Source organism: Falco punctatus (genome assembly GCF_963210335.1).
Source record: "Falco punctatus genome assembly, chromosome: 1".
NCBI lineage: Eukaryota > Metazoa > Chordata > Aves > Falconiformes > Falconidae > Falco > Falco punctatus.
In genome coordinates this window covers 11,751,482-11,778,056 of record NC_137580.1, presented here as the reverse complement: position 1 = coordinate 11,778,056, position 26,575 = coordinate 11,751,482, and the positions used below count along the sequence as shown (strand labels likewise).

Genomic DNA, 26,575 nt, shown 5'->3' with positions numbered 1-26,575 from the left:
GCAGTTGCTTTGCAGCCACGGTTATCCCGATGCACAGAGGCAGGATTTGGTGCGCAGGTAACACGCTTCTAGGCCACATCATATTAACAGCAAACGAACAGCAGAACACTCCTGACACCACCGCTTTGTTGTTCTTCTGGTACCTCTGCTGCTTTTGTTACTCCCTTCTCTCTTCACAGTGCACGTAACGCTGGCTTTATTGTGTTGTGGTATGGAAGGATGTCTTGCTTGCGTATGCCAGAATGGCTTTAAGCACTTGTGCTTTAAAATGTGAATGTGCCCTGGTGTATTTTTCCCTTGCTGAGGCAGCAGGACGGTGCGGCAGCTAGCAGCAGTAGTGCCTTCCAGGCAGGTAACCTACTGCTCTGCCTCCTGCTTTGCTGGGCTGCCTTGCCCTGGTGGCCGCTGCTATCGGGGTGATGCTCGGCGAGGCCGTGAGCGCTGCGCTCGGGTGGGGAAAAGACTTGTTCGGCCTTGACATCGGCAGTTGAACATTCACCATCCTAAAGCTGGAAGGGTGAGTGCTTGCTGACCCCAGACCCAGCAGTGTGGGAGGTGATGCAGTGGGCTGGTTTCACCCAGCCCGGCTGTGTTCCAGGGTTCCAGCCCCAGCCCAGCCATCTTTTGCTCGCAACACGGAGGTGGCGTGGGTTTTACCTAAAGAAATGATAGCTGACCTATTCATTGATTCCTTAAAAAAAGGGTGGGCATGCTTCAGTGCGGTGCTTGTGAGGGACGGCTTTGGCCGGAGGTGCTTGGGTGGGTTCTGCTGCCGCCTTCCCGGCGGAGAGAGGCCCCGGGGTGCCGGAGCAGCCCCTGCCCGTCCGTCTGCGCACAAGTCCCCGGCAGCGCACACCGAGGGGCTGCGCCCAGCCCGGGCACGGCCTGTCCCGCGGAGCGGCCCGCAGGCCGCAGCCGAACAAAGGCAAAACGCCCGCAGGGCGCGGGCGGCCCTCCCGGCTCCGCGCAGCCCCGCAGCGCCGGCCTCTCGCCGCCGGGGCCGCCGTGTCCTCGCAGGGGCGGCGGGGCCCTGGGGGGAGCAGCCCTGCACCGTGTCGGCGCGGCGGACCGCTCCCAGCCTTTCCGCACCGACTCGGAACTTTCTTCCCCCGGAGGCGGAGCCGGAGCTTCGCCCGCACCTGCCCCGCCGGAGGGGCCGCCCGGAGCCACCGCGCAGCAGCGCCGGGGAGGGCCGGCCCGGGCCGGGCCGCAGGTAAGGAGCCGGCGGCGGGGCCCCAGCCCCACCCGGGGGGGGGGGCGGGCCGGGCCCCTCGGTGCCTCGGCCGGGCAAATGGGGCGGGGGGGGAGCCGGGTGCCGGCCGTGCCCCCCCGCTCCTCCGCGGCTGCCCCTGCCCGCAGCGGGACCCGCCGCTCCCCGCCCAAGGCACGGAACCCGGGCAAACCTCTCGGGGCAGCAGAAGCCCGCAGGGAAGGTGGCGGTAGCGGCGGGGTGCGGAGCGAAGGTGGCGCATCGCTACCCGGGAACACCGGGAATGGTGTCCCGGGCACCCGCCCGGCAGCAGCCTGAGGGATTGCCCGAAGGAGCGCGCCCGAAGCGGGCAGCCCAGGCGGCCCAGCCGCGGGAGGGGGATCCGCGCTGCCGGGGGGCGCGGGCCGGCCAGTACCCTCGCTGGGCGCTGACCCCCCGTCCCCCCTGCCCCTCCGTGCTTTCTGCCCCTTCCGTCATTTCTGTCCTTTTTGCTTCTTCTGTCCTTTCTGCCCCTCCCGCCTTTCCTGTCCTTTCTGTCCTTTCCGCCTCTTCTGCCCTTTCTGCCCCTTTTTGCCCCTCCCGTCCTTTCTGCCCTTTCTGCCCCTCCCGTCCTTTCTGCCCTTTCTGCCCCTCCCGTCCTTTCTGCCCTTTCTGCTCCTCCTGCCCAGGCACCGCTGCTCACCCTGCCACCGGAGGAGGGCCAGGCCGCAGCAATCCCGGCTCCGCTGGCGGGGATTTCTGTGTGCCCCGCAGCAGGATGGATCGCTACCGGTACTTTATCTTCAACCAGAGGAGCATGGTGGTGCTGGGCCTGTTCCAGCTCGCCTTCAGTACCGTGTGCGTCGTCAGTGGGTTCGTAGATGACATTTTCAGAACGGAGGCTCAGCTGGGCAAAACCAGAGCTCCAATTTGGGCCGGGATGGTAAGTTGCGCCTTATTTTCTGTGCTGTTTTGCAGTTTTTCCTCCCTGCCATTGCTACTACTCAGCTTGGGGTGGGAGGGAGGCTAGGACTTCTTGCTGGCTCTTCCCTGCTTTCCTGCTTTGAACCCAGATAATAAGTTTCCTTATCATGGCATAGGCAGGAGCGTGCAAGCAGACTTCCCTGTGAAGGAGCTAAATAACATACATTTCTACTGGATAATGTAGAAAATTATCTAGTTTTCTAGATAACTAGGGGCCTAGTGGCAATTGACAGGGTTTTTTTGCAGAAGCGTAGTGACCCCAGAGAAGCCACCAAAGATTCGGAGGGGAATGCTTCATCCTCACATCAGTTAGATGAACATGTGGGTGATGACGGGTGTCCCACGCACAGTGCCATTCCTTCTCTGTAACACAGTGAGGAGCAGGCAGCGGGCATCCTCGCTGCCAGCATTCAGTACCCCACTGGTGAGCCACGCCGCGAGGGCATTAGCACTCAAGCACTCTCTTCCATCCAGGGGCTGCCTGTCTCCTTTCATAGTTATCTTTCTTCCATCTACAAGATGCATAAGGACGTGGAAAAGTGTTGTGCATTGTTAGCACTTTAATCGGACTTATTTAATCATTTTTATTATTTGGCCAGAGCTGTGAAGCCAGTCAGAGGATTGCTGCTGTGGGGGGGAGTGAGTGGGCAAGATGCATTTCATGCGGTGTCCTGCCCCCAGGAGATGCTGCAGAGGAAAACAGAAGAAATCAGCAATTCTCTTTCCATTTCTGACCCAAGCCTTGAAAACAAGGGCTTTTCACCTGCTCTGTAGTAGTTTATCTTCCAAATCTAATAATTGTCTCCCAGCTACCAACTCCTTTTGTGTTCTGCAGGTGATGGGAGTCCCAGGCGTCCTGGCTTTGTTTTCCTCTCAGAGGAAGAATCCAGTCCTTGTAAGCCGGGCAGGGAGGTGGTTGGCTGTGTGTTTACAGGGCAGGGGCAAAACGTTGGGGCAATTGAAAACAGTTTTGGTAGGGAATGAGCTGGCTGGTCCTTCTGCAGGATTGAGAGCTTACTTCCTTGAGTTATATTCATAAAAGCTGCTACGTTCCTAAGCAAAAGGAGGATGCAGTGTTGCCCACTGCAGCAGACAAGTGTTGGCTCTAATAATAAGCAAAAATATGTAAAAATGCTTGCTTCCAAATGCATTTCTTCTGGTGTTCCTTCCTGTTATGAAAAATTGTGGACACTAAAATCAGAAACAAATTAATTGTCTTGCATTTCCTAGGCAGGTCTCTCCAGCCACGTAAACCCCAAGGGGGGGCGGGATATTGTTTATGTGTAAGAGATTTCTAAGAACAAAGTCTTTGGTTCAACTAGCACCTGTGGTTAAAGTTTAGGACCTAGTTGTATCTCAGAAATCCAGTGTCATGAAAACCTTTACTGCTATGTGTTTGGCTTCCAGGTGGCTGTTGCTACCGCTTACTTTTTAGTGTTACGAGGGGTCAAAGGCTAGTGACTACAATGCTTGTCAGTACATTTTGTCTGTATTAATTGTGTCGACTTGTCAGAGGATAGTTTTAATTTCTGCTCCCCTTCTTTACCTCCTTTAATTTTTCTCTCTAGGTGAATGTGCTGATAGTTGCCTCCATAATCTCTTGTATCGCCATTTTCATCATAATAGTTTATAGCTCCTTCACACTGAACTATGGTGAAGAGGAGGAGCCAAGTTCTGTCCCAGTCCATGTTATGCATACCGTAAGTATTGATATCATGCTTGTTACTGGGGAACATGACTGTCTTAATCTGCAAATGCTACTAGGCATGACTTAGAAACTGAAGCAGGCTTCCAGGATGCCTAAATCGGAAGTTTGAAGTGGTGCCTGGAGCAGAGCACTTGTTTAAAAAACATTTGGGTAAGTTTATAGTTAAGTATCAGGTCAGGTACTGAAAACCACAAAACCCATCAGGGCTGGATAGATCTTCCATAGCTAACTCCTGCCGTTTGCTGCTGCTGCAGCATGGCTAGTGTTGGTGGCAATGTGCATGAATGCCCAGCTCGCGTAGATGCCCATCTGAGAAGCAGCTGTGCTTGAGAGCAACAGCTTGTCCCCGGAGATGTGCACACTAGGTGTGCGCCTGGACGCACTGCAGCTTTGCTGCTGCTGAGTGCCAACGGGTTTCGGTTGTGCCAGGAAAAAGTCACGGTGCTGCTCGTGGAAAGGTGGTAGGTTGCTGGCTGTATCCCTGGTCTGGTTTGAGACAGCAATTGCTAGGCTCGAATCCTTTCCAGCGTGCACCTCAGGTGGTAAAGTTAGGGCAGTTACAGGTCAGCTGGTTAAAAGTGGGTATTACTTAAAGCGTGTCCTCCACAGTAAAGCTGAAAAGAAGGAATGAGTTAGCCCTTTTGTACCTCAGAGCTGGTACAAGCGATGGCTGCCTGTGGGGGTTAGTTTATTGCAGGACAAACTGAAATATCAGGCTTCCAAGGGGCAGGGTAGCAAGAAGACGTTTGTCATATTTAGTGTGAAGAGGAGCAGCCATTCCTTGGGTTTCTACTTATTGTTAAAGCTATTTCCAAACCCGATGATGTTGCGTGTTGTCTCACGTTTGATCAGAAGCCTTATTTTACTGCTTGCTCTTTTACTGTTTGAGGTTCACACTTTGCTCGTTCTTCAGAGCACAGGAAGAAAAGCCTTAAATAGTGCTGACTCTGAATGTCTCCTATGATGCCGTTGTGGTATACTTGCGGCCGTTGTGATATTTTTTTGGTGGAGAGCTTCAGTTTTTTAATACAGCTTTAACATCTCCTTTTCTGCTTGCAGTTCGTACTCAAAAAAGTAGTCAAGGGTGCTAACATAGCCATGCTAGTTGCATCTATCTGCAGTGCTTTTGTTGTGCTGGTGGTCACTTACTTGGGATGCCGGAGTCTTCCACGCTGCTCGTGCTATGACAGTGTAACTGGGATGGTGAGTGAGAAGTCCCGGGCACCCATTTATTTGTACTGAGTACAGATGGGAGGGGAAGAAACTGGGGAGGAAAGGTGTTGTTCTTCGATAAACCTAGCCTCAGCTCTACCTCAGTCATCCAAGGCTAATTCTGAGAAATAAGTGAATGTTAGAAGGGGTTTATACTGTTTGTATTTTTCTTTTTACTACCTCCCTCTTATTTACAGTCTTGTGTAAGACCTAGCGTAAGTTTTCTCCATTTTTCCAAACCATTAGTGCTGAAGCTACTGTGGTCCCAATTGCTATGAATTCCTGTTCTCCTCGAAAGCTGCTCTTTCTTCTCTCACTCTTAAACCAACAGTTGCTCCTCGTGCATCGTTTTAAAGACTTACTGGTACTTACATGCCAAGATGCTTTATCTGTAGAACCGCAAATTCAGTAACAATTTACTGTGAAGGTAGTGAGGCACTGTCCCAGGCTGCCCAGAGCAGCTGTGGGTGCCCCATCCCTGGCAGTGCTCAGGGCCAGGCTGGACGGGGCTGGGAGCAACCTGGGCTGGTGGGAGGTGTCCCTGCCCGTGGCAGGGGGCTGGAACTGGGTGGTCCTTAAGGTGCCTTCCAACCCAAACCGTTCTATGATTCTATGGTAATAAAAATATCCCCTGTACCGTGTGTGAAGTGTAGGGAGGATGATGGCACCACATTTTACTGCTCAGTTATGAGGACTCTTCCTCAAGTGATGGGGCACATGCTGCATGTGTCTGCTAAGTGAGCTCAGTAAATACCAGCTACTTTACTGGAGCGATTCTGATGGTATTAAACATGTACATCCGACCACCTCATTTGCTGTTATTAATGGGTACAGGTTACAAGGCAGCTGTTCTTGACTAAAGATACCGAGTGTGTAATGTGAGGCTGCTTTAAACTTTCAAAGTAAAACTTGTTAGGAGGAGTGGACTACACAGACTTTGTAAAGGAGTGCAGGTGTATCTTCTTGAACAAACTCACAGATGAGGTTTTTGATGGCATTGTTTCTTTCATAGGAATGGTTGCAACCTAGTGAGGACCAAAATCAGGCACTGGAAATGGTTTGTGCTGTACAAAGTGAGTAACTTTTCCCCTCTGTGTATTTGGATATCCACCAGGGACGTGGAAGGAACATCCTGAATAATCTGTACATCCTGGGCCAAAATCATGATAACCAAAATACTCCGAGCCAAAAGGAATGCAGGATTTTGTGCGAGTGTCTACAACAGGTTTAATGGTTTCCTTTTTCCTTCCCCACACAGGCCCTGAGGGCAGAATTTTTAACTTCCCAGATCGGTTTCCAGTCCAGGACGCAGATGTAGAGGAAGATGCATCCAAACCTCCACCATATATCAGAATGGCTTGAAAAAGTGGTCAAAGATTTTAAAGCTGCTGGTCTAAAAATGCGGCAGGGCAGGTGTAAGAAGTTCTTCATCTTTAAAGATGATTATGTACTTTTCCTTGTCCTTTTGAAAAACACACGGAAAAAGAGAGAACTACTGAATGCCCAACGTTCAGCAAAAATCACAGTGGAAAGGGGAGGATCTGCAGATGGTTTTGGACATTCAGACTTCGTGTAGTTAAAATACCTCATTGCCTCTGGAAAGCGTGAGCATTTTTTCCTCCAGGTTTTGTACTTAAATCATGTTTTATTCCACTAGAATTAATCATAAAATTTGTCTAGCAGTGCTAGCCTTAGGCATATAAATGTTAAATACAATTAATTTTTAAAAGAAACTGGTTGTGGAGTATTTCCCTGCTCCAACTGCTGCCTCAATTTCTCCCCCTTAGCCAATGACTTGTTTGGATGATACGATAGTGGGTGAAGGATAATGAACGACCCACTTCGTTACTGAGCGTTGGAATGCTTTTCCTTTTCTTCTTGGCAGGGATGTGGGCAGGTGATGTTTATGATACAAAGCCTTGCCAATGCTATTCAGGTACCTCTGTCAAAATGTGAGTTCTGTGGGGTGTACATGTGTCGGTACAATTAGTTTTAGTGCTGAAGTGTAATGCTAGAGCGTGGCAGGAACTGGAATTGCAGTAGCTCCTCTTACAGAGTAACCTCGATACTCTGAATTCAATTCAGGTTTTTCTATTTTGACTTGGCAGTTGAAAGTTTAAAAGTTTAGTTTAAAAAAAATGCTTATTTTGGAGCCCATTCTGCTCAAATTTATTACAGATCTAGACTAAGGTCCTCTGCTGGGCGTTCTCTAGAGGACCTCTTGATTCTCTAGACCAAGGATACAGCTTCCAGTCAGCTCCCTTCATCTCCTGAGGTGCATAAAATTCCTGTATGTACTTTATGATTCACTTTCAGGCAGGCTTAGTGGTGTCTGTCAAGTGATCATCTTGCCTGTAGGCCTTGAGCATGAAGTGGTAGATTACTTATCCCATGATGCAGATTGACACAGCACATTCATTTGAACAGGGCTTGGAAAGTAAGTTCCCGTCTTGAGAAAGTGCTGTGAGTAGTAGGATAAGTCATGCCAACCTCGAGGCATGTAACTCCAGGAATGATCTTAGATAAGGTTTATCTTATTGCAGTATATAAGGTGCCTTTCCCATTCCCAAGAGAAGAGGGAATTAATTTTTTCTTGATTATTTTTTTTTTTCTAGAGAGGGAAGTCTTTTTTGTAACACTAGTAAAAGGACTCTGACACCTAAATGAAGACCTTCACCTGATGAAAGTGCTATAGAGACAAAATGCCAGGCAGTCCTCTGAGTCCATGCTTATCACACATGCACTTAAAATGCCCTTGGTTCCAAAACAGCTTGCCACAGCTACATTATCAAAAATGAGCATTATGATGTGCAATTAATCCTGGCATATGCAAATTAGCAAATCCTGTCCAACTTCATAGTCTCTTGGGGTTGGTGTGGTGCAGAGACGGACAGTTGGTTTCTATTAAATTATTTGTAAAATTCCTAGGACACTATATCTTCAGATTTTGAAGTTTATATTTGAAGATGATGTATACCTTTTATTGTCGTCTCAAACAGAAAAACGTCCTAAGCTGCGTGCTGAGGAAGTCCTAGTGGTCTCTGGCACCCCTTTGTACGTAAGATGCTTACCAAGCGTCTCGGTTACTGATATTACCACTGAGATTATCAATGGCTGGAATTATGAAGACAGGTACTCGGATCAGGAGAGCAGCCCTAGCCACCATGCTCCCTCCGCAGCCCTCCCCCAGTCACACGCTGCTTCCCCTGCTGCCGCGCTTTGGCCGGGGGAGCTGCACCCATCCAGCCCTCGGTGCTCAGGCCAGCAGTTCAGCTCAGGGCTGCAGGTCCTACTCCAGCAACCGGTACGCTGACTGTGCGCCATGGTAGCCAAAATCTTTCTGGCTTTGGCTCCAGATACCTTCATGCATTTGCCTACACCAGCCAAAAGACAGTTGATGTCACTGTGGATGCCCATTTGCAGGTATCAATATTTGAATTGCTGTATTAAAGTGAATATCAAACATTGTAATTGGAGAAGTGATGCTATTTCTTTTTCTCTGGCGTAGTGCCTGTCAGCAGCACCAAAACACTGAACATGACTGCTTTATCCTCAGATACTTCTAGCGTAACTCCAAACAGACTGCAATTAAATGCTGGAGTTTTTCTCCTTGATTAACATTAATGGCTGTTCTTGTATGCTAAAAGAAAGTAAGACTCCCTGAGAGGTTATTGTGATTACTAATAGCTAAAAGCAGTGTGGCTTGCTTCTCCTTTAGTCTAAAACAGTTTCTGCTTTTGAAAGGAGAAATTTTCTAGAAGTAGCTTGTTGCTGAAATGCCCTGCTCGGCCACAAAGTGCACGGCTCAGCCACTGCATGGGCTCCGGGGGGAAGGAATGGTCCCATCCAGAAGTGCTACCCTGTACTAGTCACTGCAGCCGGAGGTGGCACGTACCCGGTAGAAGTCCACAGCGTTCGTCTGCTGGTTGGACAGAGCAGTCAGCTGCTATTGCAGCCGTGCAGAGAATGCGCTTTAGCAGTGGACGTGGCCGTCCTGGGTTAACAGTTGGACTTGATGGTCTCAGAACTCTTTTTCAACCTAAATGATTTTATGATTCTATCCTATATGTTACTAGTCTTTTGTCTGAAAGCAGGACTGTTTCCATTGTCCCAGAAGGATAACTGCTGAGGTGAGGGTAGAAGATCCTCAGCTGTCCTGCAGGGCATGTGTGACCACAGCTGGTGCAGGCCAGGTCCTCTTGGCACAGCTGTGAGGAACAAGCCAAGAACCCAACCCCTTTCTCCCGGCCAGCTTTGAGTTCTCCATCAGTGGCACTTGGTGATGGGCAGCCCCCTGCCAGCACGGCAGGCACTCCTTTGGCTGTGAAGCAGCCTTAGCAGCAGATACTGAAGTAAGCGTGTAAAAGAGAACTATGCTTTACGCTACTTCTAAATAAAAATGTATGTAATTGATCCAGCAGCAGCTATAAAGCCCTTGATGGCCCTTATTTCTTTTTATAGGCCTTCCAGTGGCGTGACTAAGATCACTTACGGACCCACAATTTCAACAGTTCTTTCTACAAAAGGAGAGTTTCTAGAGAAGAAACAGCTGCAATATGGAAATTGGTGGAAACTGCATACCAGTTCAGCGACACTCCCTCTAATGGATTAGCATTGCAGAAAATATATTCCTGATTGCAGCTTCCATTGCTATATTTAGTGGCCCGTTCTGCATGCTGCGTACGGTGCCTTCCCAGAGCCTGCCCGTATCTCTGGGGATGTTTCATGGTTTGCGTCACCCCCAGCTTTCACTCGTGGAAGTTGAATGGATTTTTATTTATTATGCAAACACACATCCATAGTGCCTCCAGAAGAAATAGCCTTGTTCTTTGTTCCCCACAGACTTCTCCTCACTGGCAAGATCCCAAGAACTGAGCCGACTTCCCTGTTCCTTCCTGGCACTGCAAGATTTCCCCTTTGGGATGGGCAAAGGCCGGTGGCTGCTGGAGGGAGGTATGGTCATGCATGACGTGGTGGCAGTCTGTGTCGAGGGGTGGGTGTAGCAGCAGTTGCACCTCAGCATGGTGCCTGTAGAATAAGGCAAGCAAAGCCCAGGGGAAAAAAAATAGAAATTCCAGGTTCCACCTGAGCCCAGAGCTTGTTCTGCACCCAAACGCCCTGCACCCGTGGGTGCTGCCCCTTAGCCACATGTACCTTATGCTTCACCGCTAGGAAATGGAAATAACTTAGCATTTTGAAGATGAATAATGCAAACGTGCCTCAAATCTCCTGGACGTCAAACATCCAGCGCTTTTCTTGGGTGTATCAGAAACTGGCAATCTAACCTGAGCAGCCTGCAGGCAGGACACCAGCCCCTTGCTTTTGCATAGATTAAGGACCCCAGTTACGCATTCCCGCATGACAAAATTACACAAACACCAAACACTCCGTGCTCACCTTGCGTAGACATTATTTGTATTAAGGCCAAGATGAGGCATTTAGGTCCAAAAGCGGTTTGCTATTTTGAGTAAGCTTAGCCAAACGTTTCCCTATTCCCTGGCACACAAAGCACACAAAATCCCCAGGCTACAGAAGCCAGGGCTGGGCTGCCAGCCTCTCCATTAGCAGTGGCCAGTTAATCACAGGCCTTAATCAGAAAGTTAATCAGGAAAGCTGGTTCTGTGAGTTAACATTCAACTAAGGGCAAAGTATTTACTGAAACTGTTTCCCACCAGAAAGGGCTAGAAAGTGCCGAGGGACGAGGGGAAGAGGAGGGGTCTGGATCACTGGGAGGATCAGAGAACTGTTTCAGGTAGGTTTTTGGGGTTTTGTTGGTTTGCGGGTTTTTTTGTAACTTCACTTCCAGTCCTGTAATACAACACTTACATCACCCTGTCTGACAGGAACATTTTGCTTTTTTTCTCAGCCTTGTTGGGTAACAGAAATGGTTTCAGACTGATACGGCATGCGCTGGACACTGCTTGCTACCGGTATGTGTGTTTAGTCTCTCTGGCCCTCACCCCTAAGGCAGTCTGCAGGCTCCAGGTACACATGGTAACTAACAGCGTGTGAGTATGGGGAAAAGTTCTTGGGCTTTAACTTGAGGAGGGGAAGCCTGCCATAGCAAACGGCATTTCTCAGCCTTCCCGAGCAGCTTTTCCGTAGAGGTAGCAACTGCTTTGTTCTGCACATCTTTGGCTCAATCTAACTATAAAGGTACACGGTTTCACTTGCACGTTTTGGGCTGCTGCAGTAATGTCTTTTTTTTTTGTGTTGCAGCTTTGGTTCTGCCAGGAACATGTGTGTACTCTCTAACTGATACGCTATTTATATGTCATCTTACTTTAAAAAACAAAATCTTTTTGGCTTATATATTGTGTTTCACCTTCTGACTTCTGTCCGCTACGTGTTTTCAAATACACTCATCACACTTTTTAGAAATCAGTATATGTTGCTGTATGTATAGTGTTTATACTGAAACGGTGTATGCAAATATTGTTAATCCCTTGCCCCCCGCCCCATAATCATGAGACTGATTTAGGGTTACAGCTTTCTCTGCCCTAACGGTATCTCATAGGAGTCACCTGTGTGCCTCTTGTTTTGCCCTGCGCAAGCAGCCTGGCAGCTCTGACTGACCCAAGTATTTGCTACATCAAACAGCCCCTCACCCATAAAGCCCGAGAGCTGGAGCTTTAAAGCAAATGCTGGCACCAGATTCCCACAAGCGCCACGTACCACAGGGTCACCTCACCGCTGTAACAAAAGGTTGTAATTCTGTACGACACTGCATTATGATGCCAAAGTGTGCATGCTTATGGTGGCCTTAATATAGATATGTGAATATACGTATTTTCTGATCGTTGTTTTATACCTACAGAATGCATCTCTTTTATATGTTGTTATCTATCGCCATGCATAAAAATGAAATATACCTATTTAATGAAAGCTGAAACTTTTTAATTGAATGATTTCCCTTCAGATGCAATTTGCGAACAGCACCAGTGCGAGCCTCAGAAGCCGCTCAGGGGCTGCCAGGATTGTGCTTTTTAACAGCAGCATCACAGTGACTCAGACATTAGCTCAGTATTGAGGTTAGTACTTCATGGTAGTGATGAGGATGAATAATCATATGCAGGAACTTGAAAACCCCCTCTGATTAGCAAATGGTTTTTTTTTATCCGCAGCTGAAGCCAGGAGCCCTTCGTTGCCTCTGATTTATGAGTGGGTTAAAAATATCTTGAAGTAAATGGCATAGCTGTTTCATGTATTTTAGGGTCAGTTTAATCTTTTTCTCATTCTCATTAGACCCTTTCTGGTCTAAGCAAAGCACCAGGGGACAGAGGACTGCACAGGACAAGAACAGCAGCACCTCAGCACCCCTGAGGGCTGTGTGTTTTCCTGCCCAGGGGTGGCTGTGAGGGGCGTGGGGGTGGCCAGGCTTTTACATAAAAGTACCTCCACCGTTCTGCAGCAGCCCCAAAGCCGAGCCTGCCTGCCTCAGCCCTGGGGAGGGCATCAGCCTTGCCGGGAGCAGGTGAGGCAGGGCTTGAGGGGTGTCCCCTGGGTGGGCAGGGGCTGGGAGATACAGCCAAATAGGCTTTACTGGCCAAAAGCCAAAAAAAAAAGTCCCCAACCCCAAATGCTTAGGAATGAGTGTCAGTGGAGGGTCAGCACATAACACGCTGCCCTACTCCACCACCAACTACTTGTAGCTTGGAACCCCCCACCTCCCACCCGTGGAGTCAGATGCAGGAAGAAATTCTCTTCCATTAATGTGTATAGGGTTTTCTTCTTAAACCTTCAGAAAATTCTAGCAGTCCGACCATCCCAGGGCCAGGACTTCCAGTTTAACTGTCGCATAAAAGACAAAACACAATTTTGCTTAAACTTGTCTTCTGACAGCTTCACTCAGTGGCACTAAGCTTTGGTTGATTTTTATTTTTTTTTTTCCCCATTGATGACTGTTGAAGATGGGGTTTTTAAATGCATTCAGCAGCCTGCACATTCCCAGCATCCCAGTGTTAGCCTGCTGCCACACAGGGAGGGGGGGGAAATAAGCGAGCTGAAGGAAAGCCTTTCCAGCTCTAGGGGTCTGCACTCCAAGTGACAGCCACTTAGCCATGGGAGAGGAGAAATGGCCTTCGAACACGGCCTCTACTTTATGACATGGGATTTAGATGCACAGAATGGTGTTTTCAAAAGTAAATAGCTAAAAATATTCATTAACAGGGGGTTTACCATATTGCCTCACAACAGAGCTGTTTTTCTGCCTGTGACCTTTCCAAAGGGGCAATGTAAACAGTAAAAAATCTAAAAAAAGGGGGGGAAAAAAGGAAGTACTTTACTAAGATCACAGTCTTATGACTTTTTGTACGCTCACATTTACACTGGTTGTCTCTTTGTATTTAATACCTCTGTGTGTGCCTGCATGTGTGTGTGCGTGTATGTGTGTATGGAAAATATCAGTTGTAATCACACAGCTCTGTCGGCACTGCGTTGTTGTGATTTTTGGATGCTTATGGCTATGTCTATGCAACACACCTCTTTTCCAGGGATTTGATGGCATCTGAAAGAGGAAGTCTTATTTAAAAAGGAGCTTATAAACTGTTAGAAAGACAACGCTTATCCTTTTTTTAAAATTTGACACTCTGTGTACCTCCTGCTGAAAAATATTAGTACAAGCAGAAAGAAAACAACCCCACCGTTATTTTCCAAAATTAAGATCTGTCTGTCATCTAATGTACTGCTTTTACTCTCAAACACAGAGGCAGGGCTGCTGCTTCCAGCTTGCACCGCAAACTCTTTGCAGTGCTACAGAGCTGGTTTGAACCAGGACCTGATGTGCAGTGACTGTACAGAAAGATGGATTATGATGAGCAGATAAAAGAAGAGAGAGGCCCCTTGGGCTCTTTGGTTGTCAGATATAGGTGCTTTTCCTTGATGCTCTGGGAGCATGTAACTACCTGAAGGTTCTGGTGGGGATTTTGTTGTTGTTGTTTTAAAATATATAAGCAAAAGCAAAAGTCTGTTTCTAAACTCCACCTCTTCATGGAAACACAGACTGTGAGGCCCAAGTGTACCCTGCAGGTTTCAAAATAAGATGCAAGTGGACAAGAATCCCAAACATGCTTCCCCTTGCCTCTTTTTTTTTTTTAGGATGGCCCATTTATTTCAAAGCCAATCTCATTATAATTAATTTCAGGGAAGAGAGAACAGGCTACTCCTTTTAGAATGGTTGATCCTGGCATTACCAGCTCTTACACACCTGATGGTCAAGTGAGTAGCAAGTTTTGCTACCCTCCCCCAAAAAAATCACCAAAAAAAAAAAGGGGAGGAGGGGGAGTGCGGCACATTTGTTAAATGCCGTGTGCCAGTCTGCTGGGTGGCTCTCTGAGCCGAGGGCCGGTGAAGCTGCTGTTGCTGCTAGAAGCACTGAACAGCCCTTTCCACGGGGTGAGCAGAGCCCAAGCCTGGAGCGCTGCTGCTGACGCCAAGGTACAGTCAAACAGCGTGTGCACTGCTCAGCCTGCCTACCCTTAGGCTTTGTCTGACGTTCTCACTCTTAGTTGCAACTACAAGCTGTGCCTCTGGTCGATGATCACTGCTGTACCTCGGTTCCCAGGCCTCCGTCACTTACATCAATTCCAGGTTGCTTTTCAGGGAAGAGAAGAGAAGGACGGGGGGAGGATTATGAGTTTCTTGAGATGATCATTGGTATTGCTGGGAAATTTGCTTTTCATTCATTTTAAATGATTAGCTAAGTATTGTATCATTCCAGATGCGCATTGACCAGGGGTGATTCAGCAAAGGCAGAAAACAATACCCGGTGAGAGTACCTGCATGGAGCAGGATTATGTGCCTGCATGAGTGTCCCTGGATGGCTCGCAGCTTTGCCTGCCTGCCTTTGGGCTCTGGAAATATCTTCTGAACTACAAGGAGATGCCTTCAGCAAGTGCTTCAATAGGTGTCAGCCTCCACGAGGCTGGTTTTGCAGCTGGGAAGCTGTACAGAGCCCCGCGAGCCCCAGGACGTCACTGGGAACCAGCAGCAATTCTTTCCCTCTCAATGTCGCTTCACAGCTCCGGCTGACGCCGCCGTTCAGCCAGATGAATGAGAGGCCTCCGCCGGGTACCCGGGGTGAAGAGGTATGGAAAAAAACCCCAACCTCAAACTTAAAACAGTGGGGGTTTTGTCAGTCTTGGAATAATGCCAATTTCTAACACTATCTACAACTTCAGATCTAAGATTACATGTCAGCTTGGCACTGATTTGCACAGAAACCCAAAGTGCCATTTTAAAAGTAACATCACTATTACTTTAAGACAACATGTGGCTCTAATTTTTGTCTGGGAATCAAGATATTGTGAAACATCGGCGAATGGCCTTGAAAGCAGAACTCTGGGGGTAAAAATAAAAAAAATAAGACCATTAGAACTACATATTCAGGTGGAAGTGAAAGTATTCACCAAGAGTGGATGAGGAATGTGACTTCCAATGAATTTATGAAAGCAGAAAGTTAGGTGCTGATGAGTGGGGGAAAATGTTAGTGCAGGGTTACAATTTAAAGATGACAACTGTGCTGCATGGTAGAGGATGAATCAGGTAAGGAGAGCCTATGGCCAGCTGCCCCCCCCTGCCCCACGATCAAATGTTATGGGAGACAAACACAGCTGTTTTTCATCCAAGAGTGATCAGGGGCATAGGCAAGTGTTACACTGATCGGGTTTGTCTTTATGCAGAACTCTGGTGTTTGAGGGATACCAGTTGCTGATGTTTTTTCTGCCATCCAGTTTTGCTGCCTGCAGGTGGGAAGCACCTGTGAGCCACAGATGAGCCTGGTAAAGGGCCAAGAGGGAGCAGGAGGCAGGACTGCCTCCACCTTAATTCTTGTATGGACTCCCACATTACGCCCGGCAAAGTCAGAGCTTAACTGATTTTTAGATCATTAAGCCATATTTTAGAGATGAAGTAAGATTAAAGTGAAAGCTATTACTTTCATCAGGGGCCCTCATCTATTCTCGCTACATCTGGAAAGCTGTCTTTTAAAATTACTGGTTTATAAAGCTGGAAAAAGTGACAAGGGTAGAGCTATTTCGTGTTTCAAATTCTTTAATGACTACCTGATTTTAGACCCTTTATTGGATCAGCAATGTTTTGCTTTGGGGAAGATAACAGTACACATAAAACCCCCATGTATTTTGATGCTGCTTAGTTATAGCATCATGACAAAGACGTGAGACATAAAAAAAAAAACCAACAAACCAAGAAAGCCCTAATGCACAGTATGGATACTGGGACACATCTAGAGTTTGTATGTTGGTCTCTTGCCTTCCTAAGTAAGTAAGTTGAAAGTTGCTTTCTTCCCAAGCAGTGTGATGGAATAGCTCGTGCTGATCTAGGACAAGTGCTCACAACTGCAATGTGCTGTTGGTAGCCTACTGAGAGCCATTCTGGGCATTCCCAGGGTCCAAAAGCACGCAGTATACGCGTTCAACAGATTCTTTTAATCATTCAGTAAAATTAACAGCCTGTGTGAGCAGTGATGACTGTAATCATACTTAAAGACACAAATCATCTCAAAAAGGTGTTTTACCTTTTTGTTTTTAAAACACTATTAGGTGTGGAACCAGAAGAGGGGCATGAATAGGACAGTAGTGAAACAATATATTACACAAATTATTTAAGAGTTTCTTTGTGGGGAAAGGGCTATGAAATTTACCAAAAAGCCAGCTTAATTGAATTGAAGTCTTGCTGTGCGTGCCTGCATGTATACACATGTGTGCATGTGTACACATACAGAAACCTGCAAGACCAACTTCGGAGATAACAAAAAAGCTCTTAACTTCACATACAAGTCAACTTCTATTTCTCAACATGAGGGGAAACTAAAAGAGTAACAGAGAAGACTCCTTTAGTGTCTTGACATACATCCAAGGGTCAGCAGCTCCTCGTTTTGTAACTGTTGTATCACTTCCCATTCTAGGATCTGAAGGAAATTCTGAACGTGCCTCTGAATCATCAGGTGGGTGCTTCAGATGCTTCAAAACAACTGAGCGCCATCCCAGCAAAGCACTGACAGCAGTCCAAGTATTGTGACAGTCTTTCACAAAACTGTCACCCACACATGCAGAAACTAGAAAATCTTTTCTTCTCCCTTACTTTTTTAAACAGATTTTACCATAAGATATTATACAATCATCCCTAGTATAATTATTGAAAACAAGTGATGACAGTTTGTGGCACAGCCAGTTTATTAGGTTTCTGGGATTGTGTCTTGCCCTCCCCCCCGACACATACAAAATCACCCAACTTTACAATTTGTTAAAGTGAAAATACATATATAAAGTATTCAGTAATTTTAACATCCATTTTGTGGACAGAACATTACCACTGAAAGCCAGGAAGCATACTGAATCCTGCATTAATGACCACATTACCTTTATGGCAGAACCATTAAAACATGCTTTGTGCTGAAGATGAAATTACATACTTAAACATTGTTTCCACACAATTTTCATGACGAGGGCCCTTATTTACAGGTTGTGAGTAACTCAAAGCTTTAACAGGTTTGCAAATGTTGGCACTGGAGCGACATAATTTCCTTACCTCAACCCCCAACCTGACTGACTGACTTTAGAATTCTTCATTCTGTTTTTTTAATAAAAAAAAAAAAGAACATTTGCTGATAATTATTATACAAACAGTTAAGATGGATCCTTTTGAAGGAGAAGGACTAAGGACATGAGTGAAAAACAAATTGTCCAAGAGGACTGTAAACCATATTTATTTACAATAGTATACACATAAATTTAAGATCAATCCTTTTCTTAAAAAAACATTAAGGACACTAGTGTTAAAAGCTGATTGTTGCTGAAAGGACTATAAACCAAATTCTAGTCATGTAATGTTTAGAATGAATACAAAAGTTCCCTTTTACAAATGTTTCCTAAACAAAATTACTGTCATGGCTGTAGCAGCTTTATACAGGAAAAAAAATATTATATTTTGTTTAGATTCTTTTTAAACAACTTAATCATATTAGACGAAACTGAATGCTCTTTCTTCATCTCAAAAAAAGTCAATGCATTTTTCTTTTGTCAGTACAACCTGCAATAGAATTACATCTTATTAATTGTAATAGTTTAAATACTATTAGTTACCTTGTTTCAGTAATTTGTTTCTAATGTGATCACTAGGGTGGCAGCTTCTGAACTAGCCCTTCTGTTTAGTTTCCAGTCAGCGTAGCACACTGCACATTGCAATTCTTCATTATTTCAATCCCTTCAAAAAATAAGTCACAAAACATTGTTTGACATGGCACATGAAGTTGTAGATTGCATTCTGCAGCTTACATTTTGCTTTATGTAATTATGTGCAACCTAGCACCATTTTTATTATGAAACTTGACCTTCAGACAGAACTGAAAATAAACGGTTGCAGTTCTGAGAACACAGAGGAAGATGGTTCTAGAGGAGTAATTTCCCGCCTCTGACCAAACACGTTACTAACTCACATCAGTAATGCCAAGGATGCCTCACATACAGCCATGACATTACACAAGCATGCTTTAGCTCAAAAATCTGTAATAAATTATGTATTTAGCAGATCTTCTCCATATTTCACGATCGAATTAATTTTGTCTTCGGAAGTATTTTAAGGAAGTCCCATACCCCTAACATTTGTCCTAAGTATTTCCATCCCTAAAATATGTTACCAAGTTGGCTGTAAAAAGCTTTTTCCAAGCTATTTCAGAAGCATTTATCATCACTAAAATCCTCTGAAACCCTGTCTTTGAAAACCAGTATGCTTCTGCCAACTTCACTCTATTTTCTATTTACTTACGTGTTTTTACTTACCCTGGGACACTCAACTCAAATACAGCATCTTTAGAAACAAATCCTCATTGAAGTTTTAGTAAGGTCAGAGAAGTTATGGACAGTTACAGTCCCAAATTTACCCCAAAGCCTGTGCTACAGTACTTTCTGTAAGAAGGTATGCATAGTTTAGTTTTATGTAATAATTATGAAAAAGTAAGTAAGTTTTAAGTGGTCTAGAGGTAGGGACAAGTTTGTCAATTCTCTTACCATAGTCATGAAGAAACGGACAAAGTTTACAGTGGAATGACAGGCTAAAAGCTAGCAGTTTGCACCTACACTGACAGCCCAAAATTTATCTGACAGTCCTGGGTTTTGTTGATGGGGTTTTTTTTAATTATAAAGGTATTTGCTTAACAATTTGGTAGCAATCACTGAATATTCCTTCATATGCTAAAAATCTCTCCACTTGCTGATGCAAAAGCATCGAGCTACCTGGCTGTCACAAAACACTTTCTCCCCTACACTATTTCAATGCAAGTAGCAATCAAAAATGTAAGTAAACTGGCTTACTATTTATAACCTTACCACAAGTGATGAAAACTTATCTCGGGCAGCAAGATCTCAAGTAGAATTGCTTTGTCAAAACTTCACTTGAGAGTTTACTTTTCTGTATATTTATAGTGACACTTCAGAAAGTACAATTACAAAGTGCAAGAACATGGGATGGGCACATCTACACCAGAAAAAAAAACACAACAAAACACATTAAAGTGCCAAAAGAGATTCACTACAATTGCTACCAAAACCTGGAACTTTGCCAAGATCATAATTTTGAAGTATTTGCAGACAAGACAAGACGACAGCCGATAATAGTATGATTTAACACCAGCAGGTCATGGCAGGTTTTGGTTCAGGCTTTATATGTATTTCATCGCGATCTGGGGGTTGACTAAGCATTAATGGCTTGTGACTTTTAAGCTTGTGAGCCAGTGTCATAAATATGGCCTCCACATGGTCATTGTCATTGGGGTTTTTGGCAGAGGTTTCAAATAATGGCATACTGTGAGTATCAGCAAACTTCTGGGCCAAGTCCGTCGGCACCTGAATAGCACTTCTCAGGTCACACTTATTTCCAACAAGAATCCGTGGTATATCGTTGGCAAGAAGGTGTTGTTTGCATTCCTCTATCCATGACGGCAGACTGTGAAAACTGGCAATGTTTGTCATATCATATACAAACACAACAGCATGTACATTCCTGTAATAGTGCTGCACCATGCTCTTTCTGAAGCGCTCCTGGCCTGCTGTGTCCCATAGCTGGATCTGAAAAGGGAAAGACAACAAGAGAAAAAAAAAAAAAGTTTCATTAGTCATGCTGGAAAATGACCTGTAGCTAGGGTAGTCACACGATCACAGAAATCCACTCTTCTGAATTAATCATACTGAAAAGTTTGTGCTGAAGAAAACTGTTGCTTTCACACAATTTCAGAAACTTTTGCTTTCAAAGCTGCTCACAACTGAAGCCAGGAAGAAATGATGATGCAACTTGATTAGAAATATGAATTTCTGGAAGTTTACTGGAGCATGTATTTTGTAAGATTTTTACAAAAACAAATCCTGAAAGTCTTGGCAACAGCACTTTTATTTGGAAAAAACAACAGGTATTTCAAAGCACAACTCTTGGCTGACATGATTTTTTTTTTATTGCCAAAAGTAACATCATCTTCTCCAAAGTTTTGTTCTTACCATGAAGTTAACTACCTATTGTGGTACTACATGGAAATAGGAAGAAATAAAATCATGCGTGAGTAACACCACCACCAACAAAAACAGGACAAAAATCTTTCTCTGCAGTGTATCTATTGGAATCAAACCCTCCTGTGATGAACCCCTATCTTCAGCTTATTTAATGCTTAAACTAGGATCATGCTGTGGTTTGTAGTATCAAAGCATCCATAAAAGGAAAGCAAAATAAAAGAAAAAAATAATGCATAAACCTCCTGTTAGCTTGACATGTTTCCAGGTATGACCATTCTATCCGAAACAGACTGAACATACTTGTTTGAAGCCTAGTCAGTGTAACGGACAAAAAAATTCAGAAGAACTTAAATGCTTCCAGACTTCTCAGATTCAGATTAGAACAAAACAAGCCTTGAAGCACAAGCAGATGCAAGCAACAACTAATTTTAAATGAATCAATCACCTTGGTATAATCGAAGCTTGGAGTCCTCAGACACGTAGAGTATGCAACAGATTTGTGCACTTACGGACACAGTGATATTTTAACAAACTTGCTCCCCAAGAGCCATGGGACTGTAATATACAGCCAGTTGACCTACGCCAGATTAACTGTACACTGTCAGAAATAGCGTGTGGCTCTGTCACACGCACCTTAGTGATGCTGTTAATACTGAAAGTCAACATTCGATGTCTTGGGTCAAAGCTGAGTCCTGTCTGCCTGTACAGCTGACCCCTGAGGGCTAAGGCAGTTTGATTAGTACCTTCGGCTTTTAACTTTTGAACAGAAAATGTCAGAAAGAAACATTTCCTTCCTGAGAATGAAAGGAGTTTTTTTCTTGAGACTCAGAATTCAAGGAATATTAAATGTTCTGTAAATTATGAAGGTAAATTTAAAATTCAATCTGTTCTCATGAAAAGTACAGCTGCTATCTTCCCTTGAAGAAACTGTTCTGCCATTACCATAGTTCTGCATTCCTTTGATCCAAACGTTTCAGTAAAACTTACTTAGAAATTGCAAGTGTCTTGAAAGTTGCCTTGTTTACCATTTTTACCAATGACTTTGATATTAAAAAGAAAAAAAGAAGCCCAAGTGCCAGGGAAATTTACAACAGCAATAAGCAAAGATGCATCACAGATAGAGAGGAGGATTACAGTATCACATAAAAGCCTTTTGAAAGCTGGAACAGCAGAAATAGGGTAAAACTGAATAGAAGCAGATGCAAAGTCTCAATAACAGTGACTAATAATAAAGACTTTTTCCTACAAGTGCAGGATTCATCAGTCTGGAAACTATTAAAACGGATGATGATCCATACAGTAGTCAATCACAGGACATTATGATTCAGCAGTGTGATAGAGTGAAGGAAAAAAAAGTGATCTTTCAGGATGGTGTGACTTTTTTTGCAACGTTATCTTCAACCCTGGTCGTCCATTGTCAAGAAAAACTCAGATTGGAGCACGTGAAAATGCCAGTTACTGGTTTCATCAGGGGAACTGAGAATTTACATGAGATCATCAGAACAGCTTGGCTTCCGTAGTCTAGTCCAGTTATCGGCAGCTTCTGATCCACAGACTTACAAATACCTAAGTGCTTCTAAAAGGATCATTAAGATTATTAAGAAAAGCAAGGCAAGTTGCCCTAGCCTCCGATTGCAGAAAACAGCAGTCAGTTGCAATCCATCTCATTTTAGAGTGAGTACCCACTTTTTACACTCTAAACACAATTGACTGCATCTCCGTGGTCTGTTAAGGGAGTTACATAGGTACCTAAGTTTGGTTAAGATTCATTCACCTACCCTGATGAGAGATACTTCTAATTCTATTCACTTATAAAACATTACAAAGTCAGGAGACTCAGAAAATTGTCACCAATTTGGAATTTCACAAACTAAAAGAAAGAAGCACAGACTGAAGTAATCCTTATGTTCAGACAACATAATGTTAAGGAATCACTACAGGTACTCTTGGAAAATGCTGTATCAAATTAATTTAAAGAGGGTGCTCATTTTCACAGGCAGCTGTGAGCTTACACTTCTCCCCCCAACTCATTCACAGAGCAGAAATCAGTCAAGCACAGATCCGCAAGTGTATTGCCAGCCCTGGGTAGAAAAGGGGAAATTAAATTAAAGGTTTATATACCTTCCAAGTTAAGCTTAAACTACAGTTCCTCATAAACTTTATTTACATGCCACTTTCAAGCTTGAAGGGTATTATCTCAAATTAAAAATGTTGATATTCTTGGCATGGAATAATTTGCATCGAGAGGCAAATCCTTCCCCAAGACTGAAAATCTCAGTTTAGAAGTCTCTTTCTTCCTCTTACCAGGTGAACTTGAAGACACCATTCCTTTTCAGGCCCTGCAAAAAACATTTCCTCTACTGAAAAACAACACTGAAACTGTTCACATTAAGAGATGTGCATTGATGAATTAACATTAAGATTACTGTTTCATTATTAGTTCAGCACTGTCCATCTTCAAGGGAGCACTTTTTTTTTAGTAATATCACTGTAAAATATGTGATTTGAAAATCTGGTTTAACAGCATAATTAAGCTAATAGAACTGGGGATAGAAACACTTTGTCACACTCCCTAGGCAAGATAAATGGTACTTGAATATATTGACTCAGCTATCACTTCCCACCTTCTGACTCCTTTTTGTGGATCCAGAAAGGCTATTTTCTAAACCAGGGCTCCATTAGCATGCTTGGTTTAGAACATGCTGGTAAAAACATAACTGTCCTTTATAAAGACAAAATGGTAAACTCTGTCTCCTTTTACAAGATGTGGGAGAAAAACTGCAAGAGCTCGAAGGTATAGATGACGACGTTTGGGCTTCCTGCTTCAAATTTCATTTGCATCCTCTGTGCTTTTAATGTAGGTCAGTAAAGAGTGACATCACTGTTTTCTTCGATTTTTCAATGGTTAAATCAATTTAGGAAGTGGAAAATTTAGAATGCCAAAAATTTGTTTGCTGAAAAATTTAATTTATTCATGACATCTAGGTATCAGTGTTTCATACAAAGCTGTACAAGCTGCAAAGGAATACACCTGTCCCTGTGTCTTGGAATTCTACACAATTCCTGTGTGGGAGACCCCCGGCTAGAAGAGCTATGCTTGTGTTCCTGCCAATGACACAGCATTTTTCCAGCTGTGAGGGAAACACTCAGTACTGTAGCAGCACAAGAATGACCATCCAGCTGGCTGGGGGAAGGGAGAGGAAAGAAAGAGAAGATGCTATTTTATAATCTCCTTCAGCGCAAGAAGGAAAAATTCCCTTCAGGGCACAGCAAGAACAGCAGTAACTCTGTCCATCTGAGGTTCTCTCTTTCCTGGGTCAACAGGTGTTGCTGGAGCTGACTGCTACGAGCAGCGAGAAAGGTGAAGATGAGTGAGAGGAGGTGGCAAAAAAACCCAAAATTGTGCATACTTGACATCACATAGCATCCCCGTAAAAGCTAGAGTCCTAACCATAAAGTTTATCCCTTTTAAAGCCAAAACAGAACCTGCCACACAACAATGTGTCTCGAAAAAGCCTCCTTCAGTTGTCTGCCTCGCTCAACCAGAACCGGTATATTCAACAGGTAATATTCTCAAGAATGCAGCAAAACAATCTAGGACAACATACGTAACAAAATGGCACAATAACCTATGTGAAGCATCTCGGAACCACGGGTTAGGCTATATTCTTCTTCATTTCTCTCCAACAAAATCTGGGCATAACCCAGAGGTGGCGAAAATGCCAGATGGTGCTGACAAGAAGATATCCCTCAGGAGGTCCTCTCCTCCATCATAGACACCAACAGAACTGGGAGTACAGAATCTCAGCTATCAGCCAAAGAAGCGCTACTCAATGGTTCTATGAAGAAAAGGAGTAGCAAACACCGTCTCATTTTTCTTTTTTAGTTAAAAAGAAGGATAAGAGGTGGAAAAACCACAAGAGAAGGAAAGCAAATGGACTCACATGCCCTCTGCGATTTCTTGAATCGGTAAGCAAGGAAAAACTACAGCTTTCAGCTACATGACTGTAAGCTGTAATTACAAGGCCTGGCAGTAAATGCAGAAGTACAACTCCAAGACTACTGTTACTCCCTTTTTCTACGCATTATTAAACTTTGCCCATAGAAGCAAACCTCAATACAGAAGCAGAATGGGATTCTGTTTAAAACCGTGTTACTCCTAGTAAATAAACTGCATTTGCAAATAGCTAGCAGTCTGATCTGCAAATGACTTGTTAGAATCACCACTAGCATTTATGTGTCTACCAAGCAGCCCAGGTATATTTTAAATACTTTTAAGATTTGCCTTACAATGCAAAAAAAGGTAAAAGAGCATTTTTAACTCCCATCCAGTTTTTCACTGAATTTAGTTTTGTAAGACTAGGTGTTAGGTAAACCTGTAATCAGGAGTAAAAACCAACGGTGAAATGCGAGCTTGGTATCCAACCTGTCACTGTCCAGTGCTGCACCGCTTTTGCCTAAACGTGCCACAAGCTTAACAGAGTCCTAAAAAGAAATAATTAAAAGTTGTAACACACTGCTATCACTGCTGCAGCAGTGCACTCCCGAACACTGTTCAGTTTCTTAACCTGACGTTTTAAAAGCAAAACGTGCATAAACCGTGGCACCTGCAGAGCTTTGGACTTGAAGGTTAAGGCATATAAAAAACGTGGTCTGTGATAAACACGGAAGCAGGATTTCTGGGAGGCAACAAGGTGCTCACACCAGGCACAGCCAACACTGACACACCGGTACGTAAGCGATTCCCCGTTTTAAGAAGAAATTATTGATTAACCCCTGCCAGCAGCCGTGCAACGGTGTGGCCCACGGGAGGAATTCTTCATCATCACGGAAACGTGATTGGGATGCGGGTTTTTACCAGCAGCAAGGCAAAACCAGCTTTAAGCAGAACTGTGGAGCAGACCCAGCCGAGACGTGACCCACCTGCACCGAGCTGCGGGTGCGGGAGCGCGGCCAGGCCCGTGCCGAGCGGGCCCGTGGGGCGCCCCCGCCCCGTGCGGCGGGCAGGGCCCCCGGCGGCCGGCACCGGGCCGCGCTCCCGACGGCGGCCGCCCCACCGCGGCTCGCAGGGCCCCCCGCCCGCCCCGGCCCGGCGGTACCTTGATGCGCTCGCCGTCGATGGTGACGGCCCGCTCGCGGAAGTCCACGCCGATGGTGGCCTCGGTGCGCTGCGGGAAGCGGCCGGCGCAGAAGCGGTAGGTGAGGCACGTCTTGCCCACGTTGGAGTCCCCGATGACGATTATCTTGAAGATGCGGGAGCGGGCGGGGGGCAGCGCGCCGGGGAGCGCGCCGCTGCCTGTCAGGCTCAGCTCCAGCGAGGACTCCAGGTCGGCCGCCGCGGCCATCATCGCTCCGCGGGCCCGGGCGGGCCGCCTCGGGGGCTGGGGGGCGCGGGGGGCACGGGGGACGCGGCCGCCCCGCTCTGCTCCTGCTGCTGTCGCCGCCGCCTCCCGGCGCGGCGGGCGGGCGCGCGCCCCGCGGTCCGTTAGCCGCCGCCCCGCGGGGGGGGAAACGCCTCGCCCGCAGCGCGCGCTGCCGGTAGCGCCGCGCCCGCCCGCCCGCACGGCGCCACACGTCACGTCCCGGCTGCGCCCGGCGCCTGGGGCGTGGGGAGCTGCCCGCGCGCGGGAGTCTCGCGAGAGGGCGGTGCTGGCCGCCCATCCGCCAATCCCCGGGCGCGCTGCCCGCGCGCGCCAGCGGCGGCGCCGCCGAGGGTTAGCCGCAGGCCCCGAGGCGCCGGGCCGGGCCGAGCGCGGCGGCGGGCGGGAGGGCTGGCGGCTGCCCCGGCGCCCGCCTCGCTGCTTCTGCGGCGGCAGCTCGGGCACCGGCGGGGCCCGGGAAGCCAGGTGTACACGCACACCCTCCGGGAGCCCGCGGGGAAGCGGGAGCGGCCTGCCCTTCCCTCCCGTGCTGGAGGAGCACCGCCGGCAGGCCGTGTGTGTGTGAAGCGTTACCGTTGGTGAGGAG

The 26,575-nt window shown here is 46.0% G+C and overlaps 2 protein-coding genes across 4 annotated transcripts; one reads left to right on the top strand and one right to left on the bottom strand.

The window, feature by feature from the left end:
* The first annotated feature begins 14 nt into the window (after nt 1–14).
* On the top strand, nt 15–17,709 carry LOC308069952 (uncharacterized protein). Of its 3 annotated transcripts, none has more exons than XM_080403110.1 (9): nt 15–1,213; nt 1,964–2,132; nt 3,009–3,068; nt 3,742–3,873; nt 4,941–5,084; nt 6,106–6,166; nt 6,352–9,445; nt 9,555–12,124; nt 14,812–17,709. In XM_080403110.1, exons 1-7 carry the CDS (start codon nt 666–668, stop codon nt 6,453–6,455), a joined length of 1,218 nt encoding a protein of 405 aa, XP_080259236.1. In that variant the 5' UTR covers nt 15–665; the 3' UTR covers nt 6,456–9,445; nt 9,555–12,124; nt 14,812–17,709. The 3 variants fall into 3 exon arrangements, with proteins under 3 accessions (XP_080259236.1, XP_080259237.1, XP_080259238.1); XM_080403112.1 differs by lacking the exon at nt 15–1,213 and adding an exon at nt 1,237–1,463 and having other exon boundaries at nt 1,879–2,132; nt 14,190–17,709; XM_080403111.1 differs by lacking the exons at nt 4,941–5,084; nt 6,106–6,166; nt 9,555–12,124; nt 14,812–17,709 and having other exon boundaries at nt 6,352–6,467.
* Nucleotides 17,261–26,179, bottom strand: RAB33B (RAB33B, member RAS oncogene family). Its single transcript, XM_080403202.1, has 2 exons — nt 25,708–26,179; nt 17,261–20,173 (listed from the first exon to the last, which is right to left on the bottom strand). The coding sequence occupies exons 1-2, from the start codon at nt 25,954–25,956 to the stop codon at nt 19,730–19,732; spliced, it is 693 nt and encodes a 230-aa protein (XP_080259328.1). The 5' UTR covers nt 25,957–26,179; the 3' UTR covers nt 17,261–19,729.
* Nucleotides 26,180–26,575: the final 396 nt, after the last annotated feature.